A 17007-nucleotide genomic window follows, 5' to 3' on the forward strand; every position below is an offset into this window, starting at 1 on the left:
ATCACTCGTGTGATCCATCCTAGAATGTTGTTCAAGTGTATAGGACTCATTTCAAATAGGACTAGCAGGGGACGTTTGACCATGTGCAGAGAATGGCAGCAGGAATGGTCACAGTTTTGTTTGACCCACCGGAGAGAGTAACAGACATCATTAAGAAACTGAACTGGCAGATTCTTGAAGGTAGATGTAAAATATCTTGAGAAAGTCTAAAGTTTAAAGAATTGGCCTTAGGTGATAACTCTAAGAATATACTACAAATCTCCTAAATATTGCTTCCGTATGGATCACGAGTACAAAATTAAATTAATTACAGCATGCACAGAGGCATTTAAACAATCATTCTTCCTGTGCAACGTACTTGAATGGAACGGGAAGCATCTGTAATAACTGGTACAATGGCAAAGTGGTTCACAGAGTACAGGTATAGGTCATTCTGTGGGATCTACAAAATATGGCTAATGTTGTTGGGTCTAGACCACTCGTCTCGTATAGGGTGCCTAAGGGATGCTGCATTCTTTGAATACTATACATCAATTCAAGCAAATAACATTAGTAGATTTATTTCTATAAAGCAGAGTGACAATACTTAATATGTATTTACAAAGGTGTCACAAATGAAGGGCGACATGCAACCAATTCAGAGTTCATGCGAGATTGTCACACAGTTTGTGGATCACCAATACTGAATTCGCAGTACTCTCTTCTAGGCCATGCTATGCTCCATGAATACAGTCCACTATGCTTCATGAATACATTCCACTAATTTCCAGCTGAGGCTGGCAGGAGCGGTGCTTATATTCACTTTGGTTTGAGGACGCTCCTGTCATGGTGTGGTCCTATGAGGTGTGACAATAAAGTAATGAGACTGATTTTCTTTGCAAGATGTGGCTGTACAGAAAGGTGTGACTTGTTCAGAATGACAGTGGCCAATCAAGTGTGTTGATCCCTAAAGTTTTGCAAAAAGAAGTGTTGCAGGCTTGCGTAGGCAAAATATCTTTGACCTTAGTCTATAAGCTGCCTCTAGTCCAAGCGGCACATCGATGCAACTGCTCAGTCGTGAGTTGTGCTGTAATAAGTTAACACGTGTTTGTGTCTCTTGTCATGGAAATGGAACCGCATAATATTGCGCAATGGTTTGCCATTTCTTTTTGCATTAAATTGGGTGAAAATGTGACGACAACTTATGGTAAGCTTCAGAAGGCTTTTGGAGAGGAGGTTATGTCACGAGCTCAAGTTTTTTGTTGGCATAAAACGTTTAGTGAAGGCAGAACGAATGTTGAAGATGAAGACTGCAGTGGACGACCATCAACCTTACGGACAGATGTCAACTTGGCTAGGGTGCGTGAATTCATACGATCTGATTGAAGATTATCTGTGAAAATGATAGCAGAAGAACTGAACATCAATCGAGAAATGGTTCATCTAGTAATAACTGAAGATCTTGGTATGAGAAAGATTTGTGCAAAAATGATCCCCAAATATCTCTCAACACAATAACAAGAAACAAAAAAAAATGTGGCATCCGATCTGTTAGAGCAAATGGAAATCAATCCAGAATTGTTGAGCCATGTTATCACTGGTGATGAAAGTTGGTTTTTTTCGGTACGATCCAGAGACAAAATGCCATAGTTCACAATGGTGCTCAAAGGGATCACCCAGACCCAAAAAAGCTCACATGTCAAAGTCAAAAGTGAAATGCATGCTTGTGTGCTTCTTTGATTCCAAGGGAATTGTTCATAAAGAGTGGATGCCTCCTGGACAAACAGTTAATCAGTATTACTACAAAGAAATTTTAGAAAGACTTCGTAAAAGAGTTCTTCGTGTCCGTGCCAACATTGCTGATAATTGGATTCTGCATCACGATAATGTGCCATCTCATACTGCTCTGTCAGTACAGCAATTTTTAACCTCAAAACAAATTTCAGTACTACCTTATCCAACAGATATTGCTCCGTGCGACTTTTTTATTTTTCCAAGGGTCAAAACATCGGTCAAGGGACACCATTTTCAAACAACACAAGATGTCCAAAAAGTTGTGACGATGGTTTTGGAGGATATTACAGAAGATGAGTTCCAGAAATGTCACCATCAGTGCAGAAGTGCTGGAAAAAGTGTGTGCAGTCAGAAGGGAACTACTTTGAAAATGACAACACTAAACTTGACTATAATGGTAAGCAACATTTTTTTTCACATCAGTCTCATTACTTTATTGTCGCACCTCATATTCAGCGCACCATTGGCCAACCTCATTTCACTGCCTTCCCTGGTATTGCATTCTTTGTCTTCATTCTGACGCTTGTGGTTACACCAGAAAATTCCCCCCCCCCCAAAAGCGATGGACCGTCATCGTGTAGGGAGTGTGACCACAGTGGGGGATGCAGGAGTGTGGGCGCAACATTGGGTCGGAAGCTGTGGCTGCAGGGGATGTCAAGCTTCCGTTCGTACCCCACCATCCGGCCATCCGGCCTGCACTCTGGCAGAAATGTCTCCCAGAAAATGACCAGAAGAGTATGCATCCACCTCCTGCTGCCATGGACCAGATGCAGAAGGCAGCGACTGCTGTGGTGTGGGCGGGTCCAGCTCCATCGGTAGGACGAGAGGAAGCAGAGGAGGCAAAGGCTCCATTTCCATGTCATGATGACACCCTCTGGCGGCTGTTGTGGCCGTGCTGCCCTCTGGACCTGTGAATCTGGGGGAAGAGGGACTGAAAGATCATCGTGGACATGACAGAGGCAAAGCTGATTTTGATGGCGGTGCTGCAAACCAACTGGATCTGAAAAAAGATACATGCAAGCACCAAGTCCACAGACGATCTCACCTCGCACCCACCGCCTGCTGCTGCTAAAAACCCTGTAAAAGACAATATCATGTGGCGCAAAGCAATACTTGTGGCCTTTCTTCAGTGCCGGCTGCTGAGGAGGATGGAGCAGTGTCCAATGGCAGTGGCCTTGAAGCAATTCAGCCAGCGATGGTCAATCTCATGGGTGTGAATCATAGGGGCGAGAAACTGTTGCAATGCTTGATCCCTGGTGTGTGCAGAGTAAAGTTTAGCCATCTGTTGCTTGAAGGTTCTGAAAGAATGTTCCACTTCACCTTTTGACTGTGGATGGAACAGTGCACTAGTTAGATACTGTATGCCATTGCATTCACAGAATGTTTCAAATTCATTTGACTTGAACTGAGGGCCATTTTCAGACACTATTATTTCAGGTAAACATTCAAGGTAAAAAGTCAATAATAACACCTGAATATTGTTACGTGAAATTCTCGAGTTCGTAGGCACCACAAAAGAAACTAGCTGTATGAGTCAACCACAATCAACCAGTGGGTGTTCCAAAAGGGTCCTGCAAACTCTATGTGCACACATTGCCATGGGGATTGCGACTTAGGCAAAGCAGAGAATTTTTGTGGTGGAGCGGACTGATTTTTGGCATGCGTGACACTGTGATGTCATCTCTTCTATTTTGGCGTCCATACGCTGCCAGGTACAGTGTCGATGCACTGACACTTTCATATGAACAATCCTCCAGTGTCCTTGGTGAAGTAATTGCAACACTTCTTTTTGCAAAACTTTAGGGATCAACACACTTGACTGGCCACTGTCATTCTGAACAAGAGTCACACCTTTCTGTACAGCGAGGCTATGCCGACGTGCAAAGTATTAGCACACTACAGAGTTCTTTATGCAAAGCTAAGAATGAGGCCAAGATGTGCAAATGTAGTTGAGCAAAACATTCAATTCTGGATCAGCATCCGTGGCCTGTGCAAGTTTCTTATAGTTCAGCACAAAAGATTGAAGCAATTCAGAATGCTGAGCATTGATGTGACAACAAGATGTAGCAGAAGTGTCAAAGTCTGTATCAGGCCCAATCAGAAGATGTGAAAGTGCGTCCAAATTACCATGTTGAGCCGTCAGATGATAGACAATCTTGTGCTCTGGTACTGAGACAACAACAAAGCCCATCTTTGAATTTTTGGGCAGTTTGTACAGGAATCGGTTTTCTCGGATGAAACGAGGACTGCAAAGGCTTGTGGTCCATTACTCAGTAGAGTCTTCTGTCATAAAAATAGTGGTGGAATTTGGTGACACCATACACAATAGCCAAAGCCTCTTTCTCAGTTTGTGAATAGTTACACTGAACTTTGGATAACACTTTTGATGCAGAAGCAATAGGTCTGTCTTTATCACCAATTCTGTGTGAAAGCACTGCACCAATTCCATAAGAGGAAGCGTCAACTTCCAGTATAACCGGTTTGGCAGGATCAAAGTGAATTAAGCATCGATCACTGAGCAATGCATCTTTAAGTTTTTGAAAAGCTGCTTGGCACTCATCTGTCCAGATAAGTGGGACATTCTTGCGAGGCAAGCGATGCAATGGAGCCATGACCTGTGCAGCGTTTGGTATGAACTGAATATAATAGTTTATTTTCCATAAGACTGACTCCGATTCGGTGATGTTGCAAGGAACTGGCAAGTCTCATATGCCTAACAAATACGACTGAAGAGGATGTACACCTTGACTGTTTATGATACGACCAAGATACTGCAATTCAGGTTTAAAAAAATCACACTTGTCCAGACCACGCTTTAGTCCTGCATCAGATAACACACGAAACAAGGCACGTAAATTTGCAATATGTTCTTCAGGTATATGACCTGCTACAATAATGTCGCCCAAATAGTTTGAACAGTTTGGCACTTGTACAGTCAGATATTCCAAATACCGTTGGAAAATGGTGGGTGTGGAGACACTGGCAAAAGGCAAACGCAAATATTTAAACAAGCCCAAGTGAGTATTCACTACACACACTTTGAGATTCTTCATTGAGCAGAATTTGAAGATATGCATCGCGCAAATCAGTTTTTAAAAAGTAGCGTCCAGTGCCTAATTTGTCCGTAAAATCCTCTGGGCGTGGCAATGGATAAGAATCAATGACAGTTTGTGGGTTGACTGTAGACTAAGTCAACACAGAGGCGAATGCGACCTGAAGGTTTGGGGAGCAAAACCAGTTGACTTTCCCATTGACTAGCTGATACGGGCACAATGACTCCACTATCTTGCATTTCTTTAGGTTCAGCAGCGACTTTGTCCCGTAATGCAATGGGAACAGTTCTGGCACGGCAAACTTTTGGCTGAGCATTGTCTTTCAGACTAACAAGTGTGCAACAAAATTATTAGCTTTTGCTAAACCTTCAGAAAAGTTCCAGGAATTCTTTTAGCAAGCTAGCTGCACTGTCTTTTGCATTGAATGCAGACACTGACGATACATTGTCCTGAATGTTAAAGCCAAACAAATCAAAAGAATCAAGACCAAATATGTTCTCACACTCGCATGATTTGAGCAGTCTGAAAGTCAGTGTTCACGTATGCAAACGACACGTAGCAGGCAAAGTACATGTTATGAGAACTGGAGTGTCTTGCCCATCATAAGCCGTCATTTGTGTGCTAGTTTTAGACAGGCGTGGAGAGCATAACACTTCATATGTGTAATGATTTAGCAATGTGATACTGACATATCACTGACTAAACTGCATGCATGCTTGCTAGTTGCATACTTGGAATATGCTGCATTAATGACATGGGCCGTGTTACGAGAATCCCATCCTCGATACCAGTTGTTGGGTCATACCCACTCTTCTCGTATAGGGTGCCTAAGGGATGCTGCATTCTTGGAATGCTATACAACAATTCAAGCAAATAAGGTTAGTAGATTTATATCTATAAAGCAGAATGACAATACTTAACCTATATTTACAAAGGTGTTGCAAATGAAGGGTGACATGCAACCAAGTCGAGTTCATGCAAGTTTGTCACATAGTTTGTGGATCATCAATATTGAATTCATAGTACTCTCTCCTAGGCCTTGCTGTACTCCGTGAATACATTCCACTAATGTCAGGCCTAAGCTGGAGCAGCACTTCACTTCAGTTTGAGGATGCTCCTATTCTGCGCACCATTGGCCGCTGATTCACTGCCTTCTCTGGTCTTTCATTCTTCGCCTTCATCCCGGTGTTTGTGGTAATGCCAGAACAAATGTAATGAAATGTCATCTGCGGCCCTATTATCAAGCCCAGAAGATTGTTAGTAGTAAATTTCCAAGTTTCTCAGTCTTATTAACAGCCTTCATTTTCTGTTCTGTTCCTAGTCTGGTACTCTGTTGCTTCTGCCAATTCAACAGGATCTAAATGATTAAATTATTCCCTTCTTGAAATACTTTGGTAAAGATACATAACATGGGTTTCACTGTCAATAAAACTTCGGGCTTGGGACCGCATTGTCAATTACAAAATTTCGATGTTTCAGCAGTTTAGCAATACACCCTGAGGAAGGCATCTTGCAATAGTCACTGAAACGTTGGAATTTTATAGCTGACAATGCAGTCGCAAACCCAGAAGAATTTTATTGACTGTGACAATGGCTGCGGAAGCTTACGTTTACATGGGTTTCACTGTTCAGAAATGTGTGCAATATGTGAACAGCATATTGTTTGGTCACCATGTAAAACTACAAACATATGAGGAAGGACAGTAGTCAAGCTTTAATTAAGTGACTGAATGATATCAGCCACTCATTAAACTATCATTGAAATTGAATAATGGTTAGTTGCTATCACGTAAGCATAAATTTATAAATTACCAGACAGTTTTTAGTGTAGGAATGAAGTAAGAAATTAATCATTTTATTATCATTCCAATGTGTGTATTTTTATTATATTATAGGTACACCAGCTGAAGAAGGAAACACCATATGAAACTGAATCATTAGCTAGATCCACTTCAGCAAATGGAAGTCCAGGCTCAGCACTGGGTGGTGGGCTGAAAGAAGCCAAACGCCTATTCATCAAGCCACTTCTACCAAGAGCTTTGATGATCTTTGTCATTCAGTATTCTACTTTATTTGGGCAAGTTAAAGATTTTTAATTGTTTTTTCACTAATGCACTAAGATTTTTGAGCAGATTCATTTGCACCATTACGCAAAGACTTTGTCATGCACTGAGTGAGTAAATGAATGAAACCTCCCACTCTATAGCTGAGACATTGAACAGTGGATAAATATAGAAATATGAAGTTGAACATTGTCGCTCTTTTTCATCAGTCTGTGCATACCCAGCACAATAAGTGTGAGCGTCTTGAAAAGCTGATCTATAATGTTCAGCTTGTTATTTACATGCCTAAAGGCCATTGGTCGTGTAGATCAAAAACTTCTAGATGGAAAACTAAACTACGGCATTAAAGGGATTTCACTTGCATGCATGGAGTCATATCTTCACAATAGAAAAAAGGTCATCTTATTAACTAATTATACCAGAGGAATAAGTCTAAATTCACAATTGGTTCATAACAAAAGGCGTAACACTTAATCTTGCAATGAGTTCTATTATGAACTTGAAAAAGTAAAAATGACTTATGGTATGAGAAGTAGAGATCAGTAAGCAAAAGAAGAAGAAGAAGAAGAAGAAGAAGAAGAAGAGGATAGGCAACTGCTCACCTGTAGCTGTCTGATGTGTAGCACATAGAAACACTGAACTGCATACGGCATTTACACTAGCTTTGGAGCTCTTGCTATTTCTGTAGCAAAAGTGCACACATTTGCACACACAACAACGTAGACACCCATAGGTACAGTGAGACTGACTGTTGATTATCAGTTATTGAGTGCAGTAGGTGGAGGTGGGAAGGGAGTAGGGAAGGAGATAGAGAGGTGATAGCAAGATAGTGTGAGGCAGGCTTTTCAACAGATGAATCAGTGGCTATACAAGAAGACAAAAGGAGTTCAGAGGGAAGAGCACATATATCTTGCCCCTAGTGATATATGCTTCTGCATTCTTACATTTTTTTCTCTAGTCATTCGTGCTTAGCCATTTTGCACTTCCTGTCAATCTCATTTTTGAGATGTTTGTGTTCCCTTTTGCCTGCTTCATTTACTCCTGTTGTTGTTGTTGTTGTGGTCTTCAGTCCTGAGACTGGTTTGATGCAGCTCTCCATGCTACTCTATCCTGTGCAAACTTCTTCATCTCCCAGTACCTACTGCAACCTACATCCTTTTGAATCTGCTTAGTGTATTCATCTCTTGGTCTCCCTCTGGGATTTTTACCCTCCATGCTGCCCTCCATTTCAAAAGCTTCTATTCTCTTCTTGTCCAAACTGTTTATCATCCATATTTCACTTCCATACATGACTACACTCCATACAAATACTTTCAGAAATGACTTCCTGACCCTTAAATCTATATTCAATGTTAACAAATTTCTCTTCTTCAGAAACGATTTCCTTGCCATTGCCAGTCTACATTTTATATCCTCTCTACTTCGACCATCATCAGTTATTTTGCTCCCCAAACAGTAAAATTCCTTTACTACTTTAAGTGTCTCATTTCCTAATCTAATTCCCTCAGCATCACCCGACTTAATTCGACTACATTCCATTATCCTCGTTTTGCTTTTGTTGATGTTCATCTTATATCCTCCTTTCAAGACACTATCCATTACGTTCAACTGCTCTTCCAAGTCCTTTGCTGTCTCTGACAGAATTAGAATGTCATCAGCAAACCTCAAAGTTTTTATTACTTCTCCATGGATTTTAATACCTACTCTGAATTTTTCTTTTGTTTTCTTCACTGCTTGCTCAATATAAAGATTGAATAACATTGTGGAAAGGCTACAACCCTGTCTCACTCCCTTCCCAACCACTGCTTCCCTTTCATGCCCCTCGACTCTTATAACTGCCATCTGGTTTCTGCACAAATTGTAAATAGCCTTTTGCTCCCTGTATTTTACCCCTGCCACCTTCAGAATTTGAAAGAGAGTATTCCAGTCAACATTGTCAAATGCTTTCTCTAAGTCTACAAATGCTAGAAACGTAGGTTTGCCTTTCCTTAATCCTTTTTCTAAGATAAGTCGTAGGGTCCGTATTGCCTCACATGTTCCAACATTTCTACGGAATCCAAACTGATCTTCCCCAAGGTTGGCTTCTACCAGTTTTTCCATTCGTCTGTAAGGAATTCGCGTTAGTATTTTGCAGCCGTAACGTATTAAACTGATAGTTCGGTAATTTTCACATCTGTCAACACCTAATTCCTTTGGGATTGGGATTATTATATTCTTCTAGAAGTCTGAGGGTATTTCGTGTGTCTCATACAGCTTGCTCACCAGATGGTAGAGTTTTGTCAGGACTGGCTCTCCCAAGGCTGTCAGTAGTTCTAATGGAATGTTGTCTACTCCCGGGGCCTTGTTTCAACTCAGATCTTTCAGTGCTCTGTCAAACTCTTCACGCAGTATCATATCTCCCATATCATCTTCATCTACATCCTCTTCCATTTCCATAATATTGTCCTCAAGTACATTGCCCTTGTATAGACCCTCTATATACTCCTTCCACCTTTCTGCTTTCCCTTCTTTGCTTAGAACTGGGTTTCCATCTGAGCTCTTGATATTCATACAAGTGGTTCTCTTTTCTCCAAAGGTCTCTTTAATTTTCCTGTAAGCAGTATCTATCTTACCCTAGTGAGATAAGCCTCTACATCCTTACATTTGTCCTCTAGCCATCCCTGCTTTGCCATTTTGCACTTCCTGTCGATCTCATTTTTGTGACGTTTGTATTCCTTTTTGCCTGCTTCATTTACTGCATTTTTATATTTTCTCCTTTCATCAATTAAAGTCAATATTTCTTCTGTTACCCAAGGAGTTCTACTAGCTTTCGTCTTTTTACCTACTTGATCCTCTGCTGCCTTCACTATTTCATCCCACAAAGCTACCCATTCTTCTTCTACTGTTGTATTTCTTTCCCCCATTCCTGTCAATTGTTCCATTATGCTGTCCCTGAATCTCTGTACAACCTCTGGTTTAGTCAGTTTATCCAGGTCCCATCTCCTTAAATTCCCACCTTTTTGCAGTTTCTTCAGTTTTAATCTACAGTTCATAACCAATAGATTGTGGTCAGAGTCCACATCTGCCCCTGGAAATGTCTTACAATTTAAATCCTGGTTCCTAAATCTCTGTCTTACCATTACATAATCTATCTGAAACCTGTCAGTATCTCCAGGCTTCTTTCATGTATACAGCCTTCTTTTATGATTCTTGAACCAAGTGTTAGCTATGATTAAGTTGTGCTCTATGCAAAATTCTACCAGGCGGCTTCCTCTTTCATTTCTTACCCCCAATTCATATTCACCTACTATGTCTCCTTCTCTCTCTTTTCCTAGTATTGAATTCCAGTCACCCATGACTATTAAATGTTCGTCTCCCTTCACTACCTAAATAATTTCTTTTATCTCATCATACATTTCATCAATTTCTTCATCTGCAGAGCTAGTTGGCATATAAACTTGTAGTACTGCAGTAGGCATGGGCTTCGTGTCTATCTTGGCCACAATAATGCGTTCACTATGCAGTTTTTAGTAGCTTACCTGCAAACCTATTTTTTTGTTCATTACTAAACCTACTCCTGCATTACCCCTATTTGATTTTGTATTTATAATCCTGTATTCGCCTGACCAAAAATCTTGTTCCTCCTGCCACCGAACTTCACTAATTCCCACTATATCTAACTTTAACTTGTCCATTTCCCTTTTTAAATTTTCTAACCTACCTGCCCGATTAAGGGATCTGACATTCCACGCTCCGATCCGTAGAACACCAGTTTTCTTTCTCCCAATAACGATGTCCTCTTGAGTACTCCCCACCCGGAGATCCAAATGGGGGACTATTTTACCTCCGGAATATTTTACCCAAGAGGACGCCATCATCATTTAACCATACAGTAAAGCTGTATGCCCTCGGGAAAAGTTACGGCTGTAGTTTCCCCTTGCTTTCAGCCGTTTGCAGTACCAGCACAGCAAGGCCATTTTGGTTAGTGTTACAAGGTCAGATCAGTCAATCATCCAGACTGTTGCCCCTGCAACTACTGAAAAGGCTGCTGCCCCTCTTCAGGAACCACACATTTGTCTGGCCTCTCAACAGATACCCCTCCATTGTGGTTGGACCTATGGTACGGCTATCTGTATCGCTGAGGCATGCAAGCCTCCCCACCAACAGCAAGGTCCATGGTTCTCGTATCATCAATTAAATTCAATATCTTTTGTGTTACCCATGTATTTCTACTAGCCCTCATCTTTTTACCTACTTGATCCTCTGCTGCCTTCTGTATTTCATCTCTCAAAGCTACCCATTCTCCTTCTACTGTGTTCCTTTCCCCTGTTCCTTTCCCTAATGCTCCCTCTGAAACTCTCAGCAACCTCTGGTTCTTTCAATTTATCAAGGTCTCATCTCTCTCATAAACTTGTATTACTGTGGTGAGTGTGGGTTTCGTGTCTATCTCAGCTGCAATAATGCACCACTATGCTGTTTGTAGTAGTTTATCCACATTCCTATTTGTTTTATTCATTATTGAACCTACTCCTGCATTCCACTATTTGATTTTGTATTTATAACGCTGCGTTCACCTGACCAGAAGTCCTGTTCCTCCTGCCAACAAACGTCACCAATTCCCACTACATCTAACTTTAACGTATTCATTTACCTTTTTAAATTTTCTAGCCTACTTGCCCGATTAAAGGATCTGACATTTCACGCTCTGCTCCATAGATTGCCAATTTTGTTTTTGCTGATAACAATGTCCTCCTGAGTAGCCCCCGCCCAGATATCCAAATGGGGGACTATTGTACCTCTGGAATATTTTACCCAAGAGGATGGTATTGTCATTTAAAACCATACAGTAGAGTTGCATACCATCGGGAAAAATTACAGCTGTAATGTTCCCTTACTTTCAGCGATTCACAGTAACAGCACAGCAAGGCTGTATTGGTTGATGTTAAAAGGCCAGTTCTGTCAATGATGTTACAAGGTCAGTTCAGTCAATCATCCAGACTGTCACCCGTGCAGCTACTGAAAAGGCTACTGCCTCTCTTCAAGAACCACACATTTATCTGGCCTCTCAACAGATATCTCTCCATTGTGGTTGCACGTATGGTACAGCTATCTGTATCATTGAGGCAAGCATGCCTCCCCACCTACAGCAAGGTCCATGGTTGCTTATTAGCCACACCTATTATAATTTGTCAGAATGTCTTGCCTTAAGGATGTAAAATGTAAAACGCGCACCGGTTGTCACTCGCTCTACCCCACTGCAGCTACCTAATGCTCGAGAGTGAAAGAACTGTACAATGAAGTGAATAAGAAGTTTTTGTTCATAATGTTGGTGAACCAGCACACGATAGTGCTTTGTTCACTATGTCAATGTGTGCAGTTTTTAACCTGAAACTGTTGCCAGAAATCTCTTTTCTTGGAAAACTTTTATGTTATGATTCACAAACACAATGTAGATTAACAAACTGTATATCCATAAGAGAATATTGTTAAGATAATGTTGAAAAAATATTTGTGCTGGTGGTTTACGTGCTTTGTACTCATATTACTTACTTCTTTTTCTCATAAAGTAGCATGTGCTCTCGAACATTTCAAAACACTATGGGCAGACATGACCTCCTCCTCCTTTAATTTTCCTATGCCATCAACGTCTTGCAAATAGGAGGGCACCGGCAGTCACTCCACTATACAGTACATCACACTTGGCTATTAGGTGGCTGCAGTTGGATGGAGTGAGTGACAAACCACCAGTATGCACAAATATTTAAAAGCTGTACATTCAGAAGAACATAACTGAATGTGGCCTGTATTTTTGCTTGTGGTCAGTCGCTGGGGCTGATATCATGCTAGTGTGCTTTGTTCTCCTTTAAAATATGTTATTAAGTTGGTGATGTCTTCTTGCGAATTAAAATCTCATATACTGCTTTCTGCCATGGTGTTGTAATACTATCATAAGCCTAAAAAAGGTTAAGCATACTATAAAAAAAGTTAAGAGAGTACTATTCAACCATTACACCAAATGAGCAACCTGGCAGAGCACAGTTATAGTGTATATAGAGGAATGTGTTGTTGCTACAAACAGTTCATATCTTGGTTTTTGTGACACTAATTGTGAAGTGTCATAAAAATATAAAATGAGTTACAAAATAAAATACAAATATAAGAAGACTCTCACAATGCTTATAAGCATTGACCCGAATATTGCCTCTGTTGACAAAGTTGATGAATGTTTTGCAATCATGAGACTCCCTCATATTATTGAAGGAGAGGAGTCTAATTGTATAACTTCTAGCCATTCTTGTCTGGTGTGTTTGAAGAACTCATCTTGTTCGCATGAAAAGGGAGAGACTGGCTGAAACCCAAAATTGACAATAAGAGATTTTTGGGTTAAATCTGGGGTTTATATAAAACATTTTGGCAATGGAAGATGGATGTGGTGTATTCATCACAGTAGACAAGAAACTCAACTGAACTGAGATAGAAGCTGAAGCCATATGCAAGATTGTTTGAGTAAGGCTCAGTATTCAGAGTGGGTACAAACCTATAATTAGATCCACTGACTACCAACCTGCTTCCAGATGTAACCACAAACTTTAGAGAAAACCTCAGCACTATAGTAAATACGTTTCCCAATCATATTGTCATCATAGGATGCTACTTTAATCATACAGTAATTAATTGTAGTAGTTAGTGTTATAATTGGTAGGTATTACAAGACATCCTGCGAAAGAATATTAAATACCTTTTCTGTAAGCTACCTTAGAGCAGATAGATCAGAAGCCCAGTTGTGTAGGAAATACATTCTAGGAGAGAAAGACACTCCATGAAGGAATTATCTGAATGGGATGAAAATCAGATGTGATGTACATGTACAGACAAGGAAATCATTGCAATTTTAGAAAAGTTAATTGATTTATACAAGAAAAGTAGCTTCACAAATTAAGCAAGTCAGTAACATGTTGAGCTCCCTCTGGTCCTTACGCAAGCAGTTATTTGGCTTGACATTGATTGATAGATATGTTGCATGTCCTCCTGAGGGATATCGTGCCAAATTCTGTTGAAATGGCGCGTTGATCATTATAATACCGAACTGGTAGGAGGGCCCTCCCCACAATGCTCCAAGTATTCTCAATTGGGGAGACATCTTGTGACCTTGCTGACCAAGGTATGGATTAGCAAGCACAAAGGATGCAGTAGAAACTCTCACCATGTGCGGGCAAGCATTATCTTGCTGAAATGTTAATTCAGGATGGCTTGCTGAGAAGGGCAACAAAACGGAGCTTAGAATATCATTGACATACCACTGTGTTGTAAGGGTGTCATGGATGGCAACAAAAATGATCCAGCTATGAGAAGAAATGGCAACCTGGCAATCACTCCTGATTGTCAGGCCTTATGGCTGGTGATGGTCAGGTTGGTCTCCGACTGCTGTTTGGGGCATCTCCAGACATGTCTTTGCTAGTCATCAGAGCTCAGTTTGACAATTCTACTCCAGTCAGTGCCTCCAATGACCAGCAAAGACATGCCAGGAGATGCCCCAGACAGTGGTGGGATACGAACCTGTCACGGGCCATATAGCCTGACAACCAAGAGTGATTGGCTGGGGTGCCATTTCTTTTCATAGCTGGACCCCTTTGGTTGTCATCAGTGGCACACTAGCAGAACAGAAATACACCAACAATATTATATGCTCTGTTTTGTTACCCTCCATGGCAAGCCTCCCTGGGCTTACATTTCAGCAGGCCAATGCCTGTCTACACACTGTGAGTTTCTATTGCTTGTCTTCATGCTTACCAATCCCTGCCTTGGCCAGCGAGGTCACCAGGTATCTCCTCAGTTGAGAACATTTGTAGCATTATGGGCAGGGTCCTCCAATCAGCTAGGGATCTTGATGATTACACCTATTCAATAGAATTTGGCACTATATCCCTCAGGAGGACATTCAACAACTCTGTTAATCAATACCAAGCCGAATAACTGCTTTCATAAGAGCCAGAGGTGGACCAAAACATCATTGACTTTTTCGGTTTTGTGAAGCTTTTCCTCTGGAGTAAATCATTTAATTTTTCTGAATTTGTAGTGATTTGTTTCTCTATCTAATGGCAGCAAATAGACCTGAGCTTTTTGAGGATATTCACATTGAAACTGGTATCAGTCAGTTACCATTATACAATTTAGCAACAATGCTTACCAAGTATAAATGGTGATTAAAACAAGTAGAAAGATTTATATGTTCAATAAACTATAGAGAGGCAGTCATGTGTGACAAGGTTTTAGTAATTATGCTTGTTTGCCTACTTAAAATTCACACATCAACTTTTCTTAAAGATGGCCCTACAATTAACAGATGAAATATTGAAAGATGAAGTTTTACTGTTTTGTATGCAAAATCATAGAATGAGAAATTAATTTATTTCTGCTCTCGTTTCCCATGTTATGACAACAGTTTTTAGTTTGATTGTTTCACTTGTCCATTTATACTTACATGTTGGTTTTATATCTTCAGTTTAATACCTTTCTAAATGATTGTTTCATATGTGCCACACCTCATGTTTCTGCAATTACGCTGTTTTAAATTTAGCACTTTATCACTTTAGTTCCCTTGCAGGTATAATTTTTTCACATTTAAGGTCTACAGTTACTTGCTTTAGCACTAACACATCCACTTTTAGAATATTAATATAACTTCACAGAACTTTTGCTTTTGAATTCAATGTGGATATTAATATCATGTTTTGTTATGTAAATTTCAGATTTCCTTTAGTGCATTTTTCATTTAACCAATAGTTCAGTGTAAGACATAGAACTCCTCTTACCATGTACCTTAAAAGCTTTTTACAAAGTGCACTGTTAAGATTTTGCTTTTTAATTATTGTCAAATCACTGCCCTGTTCTACAGGTGTCACTGTCATTAAGTACACTGCGCTAATATACCACTGTTGTGAAGACCGTTAGTGACATTTTCAAATGGCTATGTGTGTTTTGTTACTTTGCAGCATGAACACCATGAGACTTTGGGCACCTCAGCTGTTTGCCTCAATAGAAGAATATAATGAGTATCACAAGACTGATAATGGCAGTTTAGCATCAGCCTCTATCTGTGACATGATAACATTCACTCCACCTGAGGATGAACTACACGACGTAGAGGAAGGAACTTGTGGCGTGGTAAAAATAATTGCTTAACATTGGTTAACTTAATTCTTGTTTTCCAATTTCTACATTCAGATTACTCTCATAGACAACAGAATGGTTCGCCACAAATTTGTTTACTGTAAGATATTGTAGAGAAAGGTCCTTTTCATACTTTAGAAGAACATACAAATGGAATATACAAATGAATTGGCTGTGACTTCAGTTAAATAGCCAGCCTGGTACTGACACGGCCGAATATAAAATGTAGAGAATTTGTAGTAGAATAGCAAAAGTAGCACTTATTCTTTGAAGCTGTGTATAAAGAGTGTATTCATGACGAGTGAATACAATTATACTATGCTACTGCAGGGAAAACACATTCTCAGGGTAAATAATACAGTGGTTCTAAAGTGTAAAAAGGTAGATATAAAGGGCAACCTTGTTAATGGATGTTACAATTTTCACCATATGAGGCTGTATGTCTAGAAATGCAATATAAATAGAGATCATAGCCTCAAAGACAGTTAAGTTAATAGCCAAGATACTGATTGAATTAATCATGCTAGATGAATCAAATTGTACTCTATATTCTGTGTGGACCATCCTTTTGATTTAAGAAGGCTGTAGAAGTTACTTATGGGAATTCCCTGAGAAGATGTTACAGATGAAGTCATACACATAGAGACGTTGATATACATATATACAAGATTGAAAATTTTGCTAGCTTTTGGACAAATTCTTTTTTCAAAGTTATAAATGAAGCACACACACACACACACACACACACACACACACACACACACACACACACACAGAGCGAGAGAAAGAGAGAGAGAGCTACATTGTCCTGAGACACTGTAACTGTGCAGGTGCATCATTGTGTGTGTGTGTGTGTGTGTGTGTGTGTGTGTGTGTGTGGTCTCTCTAGCTCTGAAGAAAGTTTTATCCAAAAAGCTAGCAATGTCCTCATCCTTGTTTGTGTGTCTGTTCATGACTTGATAGTAATT

The 17007-nt window shown here is 40.1% G+C and overlaps 1 protein-coding gene across 2 annotated transcripts in view; it reads left to right on the forward strand.

The window, feature by feature from the left end:
• The window catches only part of LOC124798517 (synaptic vesicle glycoprotein 2C-like), a 525025-nt gene that overhangs the window by 460800 nt on the left and 47218 nt on the right, over positions 1–17007 (forward strand). For both annotated transcript variants that reach the window (XM_047261962.1, XM_047261963.1), the window contains exons 7-8: positions 6722–6903; positions 15862–16033. In XM_047261962.1, coding sequence (XP_047117918.1) covers positions 6722–6903; positions 15862–16033 — 354 coding nt within the window. The remainder of the gene's footprint in view (positions 1–6721; positions 6904–15861; positions 16034–17007) is intronic.

This window comes from Schistocerca piceifrons, chromosome 5, assembly GCF_021461385.2.
Source record: "Schistocerca piceifrons isolate TAMUIC-IGC-003096 chromosome 5, iqSchPice1.1, whole genome shotgun sequence".
Taxonomy (NCBI): domain Eukaryota; kingdom Metazoa; phylum Arthropoda; class Insecta; order Orthoptera; family Acrididae; genus Schistocerca; species Schistocerca piceifrons.